At 38.8% G+C, this 12,962-nt stretch overlaps 1 protein-coding gene across 1 annotated transcript in view; it reads right to left on the reverse strand.

The window, feature by feature from the left end:
* Positions 1 to 12,962, reverse strand: part of LOC126464350 (transcription elongation regulator 1) — a 260,399-nt gene that overhangs the window by 85,495 nt on the left and 161,942 nt on the right. The window contains exon 13 of the mRNA XM_050096228.1: positions 10,448 to 10,598. Within this exon, the coding sequence (XP_049952185.1) occupies positions 10,448 to 10,598 (151 nt within the window). The remainder of the gene's footprint in view (positions 1 to 10,447; positions 10,599 to 12,962) is intronic.

Consider the following 12,962-nt stretch of genomic DNA (forward strand, 5'->3'; position numbering starts at 1 on the left):
TACAGGAAAATTAAAGAGACCTTTGGAGAAAAGAGAACCACTTGTATGAAGATCAAGAGCTCAGATGGAAACCCAGTTCGAAGCAAAGAAGGGAAAGCAGAAAGGTGGGAGGAGTATATAGAGGGTCTATACAGGGGAGATGTACTTGAGGGCAATGTTATAGAAATGGAAGAGGATGTAGATGAAATGATGTTCAATCTGTATATTGTGCAAGCAGTATAGGAAGCAATAGAAAAATTTGGAGTAGGTATTAAAATCCATGGAGAAGAAATAAAAACTTTGAGGTTTGCCGATGACATTGTAATTCTGTCAGAGACAGCAAAGGACTTGGAAGAGCAGTTGAACGGAATGGGCAGTGTCTTGAAAGGAGGATATAAGATGAACATCAACAAAAGCAAAACGAGGATAATGAAATGTAGTTGAATTAAGTCAGGTGATGCTGAGGGAATTAGATTAGGAAATGGGACACTTAAAGTAGTAAAGGAGTTTTGCTACTTGGGGAGCCGAAATAGGGAGAATATAAAATGTAGACTGTCAATGGCAAGGAAAGCATTTCTGAAGAGGAGAAATTTGCTAACATCGAGTACAGATTTAAGTATAAGGAAGTCGTTTCTGAAAGTATATGTATGGAGTGTAGCCATGTATGGAAGTGAAACATGGACAATAACTAGTTTGGACAAGAAGAGAATAGAAGCTTTCGAAATATGGTGCTACAGAAGAATACTGAAGATTGGATGGGTAGATCACATAACTACCGTATTTAGTCGAATCTAAGCCGCACTCGAATCTAAGCCGCACCTGAAAAATGAGACTCGAAATCAAGGGGAAAAAAAATTTCCCGAATCTAAGCCGCACCTGAAATTTGAGACTCGAAATTCAAGGAGAGAGAAAAGTCTTAGGCCACATCTCCAAATCGAAACAAAGTTGGTCCATTGTAATATGAGAGACAATTTAGATCGAATGAATGACGATACAGCTACAGTAGGTTGGTTCGAGTCGTAAGCTTAGCAGTTAAGCTTTAGCAGGTAGCCATTGCTATGCGTCAGGTGCTCCGTCCGTATTTATACGGGTACCCTTCCTTTTTCACGTGTTTTGTCTGGTTTGAATTGATTGCTTATTTTTCTTTGATCTGATAAGCGCAGTTTTCTTTGTTATAGGTGTTTACGTCACTCTAAGCTGAAAATGCATTACTGTACTGTCATGCATTGTTTGTCGCATTCTGATATTGCGTGTTTACGGCCTGTCGTTGCTCGCGTCATGGCTTGCTTTTGTGCACGCTACCGCTGCTTACAATTAAAAAAACAAGAGAGAGAGAGAGAGAGAGAGAGAGAGAGAGAGAGAGAGAGAGAGAGAGAGAGAGAGAGAGGAATCGTCCCATTAGCGAAACAATGGCAAGAGACTGCTATTTGTTGTTACTTGCACTGCTGCTTTCTTTGATAATGATCAACAAGAACCAAATAATATACTGTGTATGACAGATGTTCTGAACGAGAGTTTAGCAAAAAATTTTCTCCGTTTGAAAATCTTTGCAGGCGCCTCTTTAGTACATTAGATTCTGCGCAGAAATTAGAGTCATCTTAGATTTAAAAATCTAGCCAATTGCCGTGCTTCATTTCTGACTGTATCACTGTTAGGCATAAGAATAATACGAATATAAACATGACATGATATGTATATTCTTCCGCGTTTGCTGTTGTCTCACTCTAGTTTCATAGTTTATTAGGCAGACAGGTTTCAAATGAGATAGCAGCAAACACGAAACAGTACATGGCAAAATGTTTATATTCGTATTATTCTTATGGTGACGAGAATACTGCATGTGATTCACAATTTATAAAAGTTCCTATTAGCAACCATCTCTTCTCACAGATAGGAAAAAATCCAGAACGTAGAGTTAGCCATACTGACAAATATCCCCAACAGTCTTGCCAGTCGGGTTTTCGTAGTACATTGAAATGCTGCTACATTCGAAGATGAACAATACGGAATTTGTATTTACTTTGTTGGATAATGTATGAAAATGCAGTGGTCGAAACTCGGGGCGGAGAAAAAAAGCTGGTCTTCCACCTTTTTTTTTTTAATTTATTTACTGACGCAGAGGTTTAGGTGCCAGTATTTATCTTTGTGCCTATAAAGAATGCCTGTGTAGCGCTACATATATTCGACGGCAGAAGTAAGTTGTGGCGGCACCCAACAACATTTTTCAGAACTTCCGCTTGCTTTGCACTCGATTCTAAGCCGCAGGCAGTTTTTTGGATTACAAAAAACGGAAAAAAAGTGCGGCTTAGATTCGAGTAAATACGGTAATGAGGAGGTACTGAATGGGATTGGGGAGAAGAGGAGTTTGTGGCACAACTTGACTAGAAGAAGAGATCGGTTGGTAGAACATGTTCGGAGGCATCAAGGGATCACCAATTTAGTATTGGAGGGTAGCGTGGCGAGTAAAAATCGTAGAGGGAGACCAAGAGATGAATACACTAAGCAGATTAAGAGGGATGTAGGCTGCAGTACGTACTGGGAGATGAAGGATAGAGTAGTGTGGAAAGCTGCATCAAACCAGTCTCAGGACTGAAGACCACAACAACAACATATAGGTAACAAAACTCGCCTACTAGGTTATTGAAGTAGGAAGTGGGGCCCAAATAAGTAAACTACTGTTTCATCTATAAATTAATATAATAAAATTACTTTAATGAAGTGAAAACAGATTATATTACACGATTCCCACCAGCGAAAGTCTTCAATTGCAATATTTATAAGTAAACATTAATAATTTGGTGACTGTATATGTGTGGATGTGTGTGTGTGTGCGCGCGCGTGAGTGTATACCCGTCCTTTTTTCCCCCTAAGGTAAGTCTTTCCGCTCCCAGGATTGGAATGACTCCTTACCCTCTCCCTTAAAACCCACATCCTTTCGTCTTTCCCTCTCCTTCCCTCTTTCCTGATGAGGCAACAGTTTGTTGCGAAAGCTTGAATTTTGTGTGTATGTTTGTGTGTGTTTGTGCGTCTTTCGACCTGCCAGTGCTTTCGTTTGGTAAGTCACATCATCTTTGTTTTTTGATAAACATTAATAATGTTACATTTATTTATACTTCACACAGAGTTGTTTTAATAGCATGAATTCAATGTTTTCAAAATAAAATACAGGCACAATTCAGAGTTCTTGTAAAATGTTGGTGGGCATTCAATGCTATGTCCATTTCCTGTCTCACCTGTGACAAGGTTTTAAAAATGATTAACAGCTCACTTTGTAAGCTCCTAATATTCAGATTTAAAGGGAAAGTAAAATATCTATTCATATGATCAACAGTCAATCAATCTTGAATTTATGTCTATTTATGCTTTTAGCTGTATTGGCTTTTGAGTGTCGAAAATTGTAGTGCAACTCTCTCTCTCTCTCTCTCTCTCTCTCTCTCTCTCTCTCTCTGCAATGATTACAATTTCAATGGTATCCATAAACTGAGTCTAATTTATTAAATAGGTCTGCCCGATTTCATGCTCAAGCACCTACATTACTTTCTTCCTGCTAAATTATTATTACTCTTTCTCATTCCCATCAAGAAAGATTGTTCCAAAATGACATGATGTTCTGCAACAACCATAGTGTAAAATGCTTTAAGTTATACTTACAAGCTTTTCAAAGGTTCATGGGATTAGCTTAAAGATTTCATGTTAGAGCTTCATTGTAATTAGGAATAGACATGACCCCATCAGTGTCTCAGACATGTGAGGAGCAATTCTTATATGGCTCTCACTTAAAACACACATGAACAATCTAATCAAAGATAGTAGCACCTGAAGCTTGCTCACAGGCAAATGTTATGTTACAAATGCTCAGTATCTAGTGAAAAGTGATACTGAGGATGACTTCTGAGGAATTAAAACTGAGTGCAGCATCATCATCATCATCAAGCACATGCTTACACAGGTACAACAGCCTCAATCTGGAAGTGAATGTGCCTATTTCATATTCCACATGTGTAAAATCTAATGAGATGGCACAAACATATACTACCTACAATTTTGGCATCAAGTTAAAGCAGTTGATACCAATGAGAGTGTTCAGTGTGGGGGTGGGGATGGAGGGAGGGAGTGGGAGAGAGAGAAAGGGGGGGGGGGGGGGGGGAGGCTGCTCTAATCAATATCCAACTATTAAAAATATATTTTCATTACTCTCTCTCTCTCTCTCTCTCTCTCTCTCTCTCTCTCTCTCTCTCTCTCTCTCTCTTTTTTCTTTTTTTTCTTCTCCTTCTTCCAATTACACACACTTGTGATAACATTAAAACCCAGTTAAAGTTACGATTTGGTGATCATAAAATAAATTACTATGAAACATTTGGTTAATTGTTTAGCCCTTATTAGATTCCACTTTCTTTCACATATCTTCACTTCCAGTATAATATTACTTCTTTGCTCTGTATGAAATCACTACAAGCCATACATTACACATGACAGCTTATGTCTTACATCCCACAAGAACTATGTCCTACAAAGCTGGTAGTTTCCTAATTTCACAGCACTCATAGCAGTGAGTTGCAAGGTCTGCATAACTACAGAATACCTTGACAAGACCTCCTTAACCAATTACCTACAGTATACTGGATTTTGTGCAATACTGAGGGTAACAATAACATTGTCTGTTTAGTGCTCTTTTGTCTCCCAATGATTCAACATGATGCTTAATAGTACATAGTTCAATATGAGGCTTAATAATGTGCTTATGGGTGTTCTGCCAAGCCGCTGCTGTTTCCATTTTCTGCACAATACTTCGAACATCGACCCCTCTTGAGAATATGACAGCTTTATCAGCTGTCGAAATACTGAGCAGAAAATGGAAATAACAACTCAGCAGAACGCCTGGTTGTATAAAACTAATCAACCACACCAAGAAAACCTGACACACCAACAAAAAGCTATTAGTTGTATTTTATGCTTCTTTGAAACAGGGATCAGAACCCACTGAAAATAGGGTTTATAGCAGACAAAACTCAGTGGCAATGAGCTCATGCAAAAATAGTTCATGCTATTTATAGCAATCTTTTTGAATGTTAGGATAGTGTGAACTGCCTGATTTCAAGAACTTTTTACTCATTTTCTGAATGAATACAGATGGCCACCCTTTCACTGTAAATGTTCCTAAACATCTCCCATACACAACAGTGTCATTAATTGCATACAACCAATATGTACAGCAAAGTATATGATGAACTTCTGCTACTACGAAATGTTTTTTAATTAGAAATCTTAGTACGTTGCACAATATGCTGCAAATGATGGACAAAGGGCAATTATGTAGTCCTAGATTTCCAGAAAGCATCTGAAAAGTTTCAGGCTGCTAGCTGTTAACGAAGGATTGCATGTACAGAATCAGTTGTCAGATATAGGAATATCTTGAAGATTAAGTAATAGAATCCAGTATTCAATAGCTACAATGCTGGAATTACAATAGACACAATAGATAACAGAACGCATTTCAGAAAGGCAATTCAAAAGGCAGAATTTCAGGAGAGAAAGGAAGTCGACTCAAGAAGAAAGGGAACAACACTCTACAACGATGTAGGAAATTTGGAAACTAAGGAAATCTAATGCAATGAAGACAAGCCAAAGTTGATTCATTGTACCCAAATGGGTTATTCCAAAGAAGAAAAAGGAGAGGAGGAGGAGGAGGAGGAGGAGACGTATCGGGTGCATTGTCCTGGACAATGAGTGTTCATTGGAGACAAAAGTATCTCCAAGAGTGCCCCAGGCTTGAGTAATAGGACACTACTACTTCTCTATACACAGAAACAGGATGTAAATGTAGGACAGGGGGGAAAATCCCAGATTTTTCCTGGAGTGCCAGGTTCAAAATACATTTTTCCCCATGTGGAAACACATTTTTTCCTTGCATTTTAGGAAACAAAACTCAGAAAAAAAACCACTTTGGGAATGTCTTTGATGAGTGGCAACATGTACACTGCATATTTTCATATTACGAAAGTATAAATACCAATACCACATTAGTTTCGGAGGCACTGAAATTTAAATTACAATGTGCTTTTGTGGGCCAGTCACAGCTCACATCATATAACCTCACCTGCCAATGGCAGCAGATAGTCAGTTAATAGAAACATCACTGTTTAGTATGAACACACGAATAGGAAGAGTTAATGGTTTAAATTAAAATGCATACAGTACAGCTACCAGGAAAGCTAAGCTTTCACTTATAATCAATATTGGTCTTTTTTTGCATGTGTTATTAAACACAAATGTGCCACCAAAATTTTAAATAACGACGTAAATGGCTAGTCTTCTGGGTCCAAAATTTTTTAAGAGGCTAGTCTTCACAGTAATAAGTATCGAATGAGAGCCAAACACCCCACGATTAACAAATTCACCACACATTCTTAAACAAAACATAATTCATCTTGCATAAAACTAAATTTACTTTGAAAGTAACACTTCTCAAACCACCACTCGCAATATTTTCATGTGACCTGTTAGAAATGTAAACAGTTGTGTCATGCTCATTGAAAGCAGTTTGTTGCTACGAAGTATTACACTGTCTTCGTCCTAAAGCCTCTGAAACATTTTGCTGTTGGCAGATGCTTGTGTGTGCACTGTATTTTATTGCTGTAAATGGTGAGTTTCTTTGCAACTAATTTTTTTTTTTTTTTTTTTTTTTTTTTTTTTTTTTTTTTTTTTTTTTTTTTTTTTTAAGGTTTTGTTAGAGTATCAGTTCTTACCAGTAGAAACTACAAAAATTTAACTGAAAATTGAGACAATGAAAAATTCCTGGAATTCTAAATATTCTTAGGTTTTTCCTTGTTTTCTCCCAGATGAAAAAATTCCAGAATTTTCCTGGGTTTCCCAGTTGTCCTGTGGCATATACACCCTAATAAATGAGGTGAGCAGCAATCTGTGACTGACTGCTGATGATGATGCAGTACTGTATGGGAAAATGTCATCTTCAAGTGACGTTAGGAAAGGTTAAGGCACCACAGAGATAGTTCAAATGTTTTGTTCTATAAAGGAAACATGGTTCAAGAAAAATCGAGTCATGCTCTTGGCACTCGTGGCACTCGTTGACCTAGAATTCCTGGCCAAAAGAATGCTGTCCTTAACTCGAGGAGGAAGAAATTTCTGAGAATGTACATTTGGAGCACAGCATTGTATGGTAATGAATCATGGACAGTGGAAAGCCAGAACAGAAGAGAATCAAAGCATTATGTGATGCTAAAGAAGAATGTTCAAAATCAATACACACAACACATTGATGTCGGTGCCAATAGGTAAGAGACTGAAAGGACCATTCCCATTGGAGTTCCAATGCATGTACATAGTGATTTAGTGAAGAAAACAACTTGAGAAATTTAACACTAATGCATAACATTTACTTCTCAATATCCTAGCTGCTGAAAAACCACCATTAAAGCAAATTTGTCTACAGACTGTTTTGGCACAATGAATGACAGTTTTATTCAAATACTGGCATTTACTGGTGGATTACCATGATTGAGTGTATAGCTGAACCCAAATGAAGTCGAGGAAGATACATGGGGTACAATAATTTAAATTGTCCATTTTACAGCAAATTTGTTACTTCTGTTTTATTATGACTTTTTTTACTGATTCATAACCTGTCTCTTCTGACACTATATCAATATTAACAGACTCTTAAAATGAAAATTAACTGCCAGTAAAATTAAAATGGCCACAGAGATATGTAATGAGTGTGTGCATTGACAATCATGTAACTGATGTGAATTGAAGTACATGGTTACGAGAACACAACAGTTACCGATTCTCAATATGTCACTTATTGGGTGCTACATAGAGCTTGAAATGTTACTGCAAGTCAAACAGCTTGTAGCCAAAAGACAGCTGTAAATATTTTAAAATAATCACAATTCTGTAAATACACAAGCTATTAAGGTAGACACTTTTACTAGTATTATATGCTGAATAACTGCAATTTGAATAAAATATGTCAATTTTTTAAGTAAAACAAAGAATAGCAGTATTGAGCAATGTTTGCTTTTATAATTTTGCTACATTGGTCATTATAAAATTTTTAACTTAAATAATGGATAAAGATCAATTGAAGATACCTTTTGAGAATGGTCAGGAATAAATATAATGTAACTGTATACTCTGAAGTGACATCTGATACTTGTGAACTACAATTGTCAATTTTTACAGTTAACATTTTAGTATACATAAATACATTCAAAGAGTCATCTGTTTTTGATTGACACCATCGCTGAATAGCTTTCAAATTAACATACACACAACTCATGAATACCTGTTCAGAACACAGTGCTACAGGTTTTGCTCTACTAGTCTTCACAGTCAATTTGTTGAAGGTACTAAGGCTAAGTGGAAAAGCGATTTGCTTGTTTCCTAAAGAAAAGCTTCATACTAAATATGCAAGTTATTTGATTGGTTGAAGAATCAGTAAAATATAAAGCTGGATGGGGTAAAGTGATGGAGTTCTGAGTTACTAGTAATGACTTCTATGATAGACATACAAAAAGTTGGCTATATTGAAAAGGATAAAAAAGAATTTTGTACACATTTCGAAGGTCTGAAACACTCCTATGAGTGTGCAGTAGAAGTAAGAATTTGCATTCATATTACGAATCATCAAGCAAATGGTACAACCTGGTACAGTTACAGAAATACCTCTTAGATTGCTGAACAATGGAAGGGACAAACAAAAACTATAAACGGAAACCACTGTTATTTCATGATATTATGAAGATCAAGCATTTAATTGGAAATGTGATGGAAAGGGACAGTATGTAGTCTTCCTGCAGCAGTTCCCGATTGATGGGTAAGGAATATTTAGCCATGAGCTGTGCCACATGACAGTAATCCTTACTGCAATAGGAACACAATATCTTGCAGACTGGAACGACTGTCACTGCCAGTAAATCAGAAGCACATAATTGCAAAACTTACTGTGATGGACTTTGGTATGCCTGAAATCAACTGGCCACTTTCTCCATTATTTCGTAACAGAACTGTAAACCACACTACACATACTGAAAGAGATGAAGATGGGCTTTACACTGTCCATATGTGGACACAACTTCTGTGCATTTGATACATGTTCCACCTCATTCACTGCATAAGATGTCAGTATATCGCACTAGGTGACTTGGTTTACTTGCCACCTTAGATTAATCCATTCATGACATTATTTTCTTTTAATGATACCAACAAAGCATTTTTATAACTGAAATGCTAATATCTTTTGTGTTGACGAGTCTTACTAATCAACAAGTAGCAAACACTAACTATGATAGATCCATTATGAAAGACAGCCTGGGAATCAGTTCTGCTCCATTCTTTGTAAGACTAGTCTATTCACACATTTCACACTCTGGTCAATGTAATAAAGTTTTAAGCAAATTTCAAAAATAATTATTCTGAAACTGAACAAGAAATCCCTAAGCACAAAATTTAAAAATGCAAGCAAAAGATGTGTCATTTCTCTTTTGTTAAACTGTGTTTAATTCTGTAAAACGAAATAAATTAATTTTTGATATCTAATAACTGAACATGAATTTTGGTCTAAAGTGTGCTTAGTAAGAGGAAGAATGTAAGATTTTAATTTTACACGCAGGGTGGCAATTCACCATTTAGTGCATTTCATGGTTCTTTTACACACCCCAAATACTGATTAATACATATCTGCCTTTGCTAGATTAAACAGCAGTCTTGGAGATATCTGAAACCAACATTGTTAACTAATAATAATGTGTATGGCAAACTAAGGTAACAGAAGCAAATCATATGATGAAATAATGTTAGATTAAATACTTCTATGCCAATCATCATATCAATACCTGTAAACAAATTTAATTTCATTTGTCCATTACTCTGTAATTTTCACAGAAAATATTAGTATTTATTATTATTACTGTTACTCATATTACTTGCATGACAACACTCCTGACTTCATTAAAAATAGATTCATTATTAATAACAAGTAAATGCAACAGTTCACTGCAAAAATAAAGAAGCTGAATACTAGTACACCATCCAATTACTGCTCTATTCTTATTGTACAAAAACCATAAAAACTCTTGCTTCGTGAACATCACAAAGTAAATAAGACAGGAAGGAATCATCAAAGACAAATGCTAACCTTTAATAGGAAAGAAAATGCAAGCTAAAAAATTCTGAGTTTTTATTTTAGTAAGCGATATCATAATAGTTATTGCTCCCAAAGAAGACTACTAGAAAAACAAATACTGATGGCTAAATAATAAATGTTGTTACAAATCTGGCACAAACCCATTTACACTGTGAGCAAATGGCCAACAATCCTCTCTCCTGATAAGATTGATTACTGCAACTTTCAAATGAAATATGAAGCTCTGTGTAGCAAGTACAGGGGCAGCACTGCTCAAAGGTGAAATATGCTATGCAGTGCAGGCATAAAGTAGGCATGTCTCACCTGTTCACGGCGCATCACCTTCTCCTCTTTTTCCCGCTTCCGAACCTCCAGCAGATATTCATTGAATAAGCTCTCACGTTCACGCATTTTCTCAATATTCTTGAAACGCTCATCCTTCCCATGCTTTTGAGCGAAGTCACTGAATGATGATCTGCAACGATAAAATTAGGATGTGCAGCAATAAGTCCACTTCAACTGTGGTTAGGGGCACACAACTCTGCAAAATCATGTCGAAATTAAGACTTGATCCAGAATACTGAGCAACACAGAAGTATTGTTATAATCATGATTTTATTAGTTTCCTACTAAGAATTCCAACCATGATTCTTTTAGGCAGGGGTGTCCAACCTGCAATCTGCACACAGTCCACAGCAAGTATCAACACAACCCAAGTAATGCGCATCTATCATACGATCAGTAAAAAAGAAATTTTAACTGGTACATAATCCTAAAGATGGGATAAAATGTACAGCCATATTTTTATATTAGACACAATAACTTGAAAACCAATTTCAGCATTTTTGAAAAAATAATCAAATTTATGTATTTATGCAACACCTTTTTCAAACAATATGGATACAGGGTGACAATTATTGAACTATATGAAATAAGATCACATCTTCTGAACAGTTTGCATTAGGACATTCAAACTAAACAGCTGGCCATGAGTATTATGGGAATTAGTAGAAGTTGAAGCCCATTTTCTTTTGGATGTGTTAGTCAGTAAGCAAAACTGACACATTTGGGGGACTGAGAATGTGCATTTCGCGATCGAGAAATATCTTCACCATCAACGCGCGTGCGCGCGCATTTGGGGGTCGCTTTCTGCTCTGTGCTCTGTGCTACCCAGAGGCCACTGGCATGGACATCTATCAGTCGCCATATTCACCAGATCTGAACACATGTGACTCCTTTTTGAGGAGCTATATTAAAGACAAGGTGACAGCAGTAACCCCAAAACTATTGCTAAGCTGAAAAGAACCATTCAGGAGGTCATTTACAGCATTGATCTTCCGACACTTCATTGGGTCATGCAGAATTTCACTATTCATCTGTGACACATCACCACCAATGACATTTATACACTCCTGGAAATTGAAATAAGAACACCGTGAATTCATTGTCCCAGGAAGGGGAAACTTTATTGACACATTCTTGGGGGTCAGATACATCACATGATCACACTGACAGAACCACAGGCACATAGACACAGGCAACAGAGCATGCACAATGTCGGCACTAGTACAGTGTATATCCACCTTTCGCAGCAATGCAGGCTGCTATTCTCCCATGGAGACAATCGTAGAGATGCTGGATGTAGTCCTATGGAACGGCTTGCCATGCCATTTCCACCTGGCGCCTCAGTTGGACCAGCGTTCGTGCTGGACGTGCAGACCGCGTGAGACGACACTTCATCCAGTCCCAAACATGCTCAATGGGGGACAGATCCGGAGATCTTGCTGGCCAGGGTAGTTGACTTACACCTTCTAGAGCACGTTGGGTGGCACGGGATACATGCGGACGTGCATTGTCCTGTTGGAACAGCAAGTTCCCTTGCCGGTCTAGGAATGGTAGAACGATGGGTTCGATGACGGTTTGGATGTACCGTGCACTATTCAGTGTCCTCTCGACGATCACTAGTGGTGTACGGCCAGTGTAGGAGATCGCTCCCCACACCATGATGCCGGGTGTTGGCCCTGTGTGCCTCGGTCGTATGCAGTCCTGATTGTGGCGCTCACCTGCACGGCGCCAAACACGCATACGACCATCATTGGCACCAAGGCAGAAGCGACTCTCATCGCTGAAGACGACACGTCTCCATTCGTCCCTCCATTCACGCCTGTCGCGACACCACTGGAGGCGGGCTGCACGATGGTGGGGCGTGAGCAGAAGACGGCCTAACGGTGTGCGGGACCGTAGCCCAGCTTCATGGAGACGGTTGCGAATGGTCCTCGCCGATACCCCAGGAGCAACAGTGTCCCTAATTTGCTGGGAAGTGGCGGTGCAGTCCCCTACGGCACTGCGTAGGATCCTACGGTCTTGGCGTGCATCCGTGCGTCGCTGCGGTCCGGTCCCAGGTCGACGGGCACGTGCACCTTCCGCCGACCACTGGCGACAACATCGATGTACTGTGGAGACCTCACGCCCCACGTGTTGAGCAATTCGGCGGTACGTCCACCTGGCCTCCCGCATGCCCACTATACGCCCTCGCTCAAAGTCCGTCAACTGCACTTACGGTTCACGTCCACGCTGTCGCGGCATGCTACCAGTGTTAAAGACTCCGATGGAGCTCCGTATGCCACGGCAAACTGGCTGACACTGACGGCGGCGGTGCACAAATGCTGCGCAGCTAGCGCCATTCGACGGCCAACACCGCGGTTCCTGGTGTGTCCGCTGTGCCGTACGTGTGATCATTGCTTGTACAGCCCTCTCGCAGTGTTCGGAGCAAGTATGGTGGGTCTGACACACCGGTGTCAATGTGTTCTTTTTTCCATTTCCAGGAGTGTATGTTGAA

This window comes from Schistocerca serialis, chromosome 1 (genome assembly GCF_023864345.2).
Source record: "Schistocerca serialis cubense isolate TAMUIC-IGC-003099 chromosome 1, iqSchSeri2.2, whole genome shotgun sequence".
Taxonomy (NCBI): Eukaryota; Metazoa; Arthropoda; class Insecta; order Orthoptera; family Acrididae; genus Schistocerca; species Schistocerca serialis.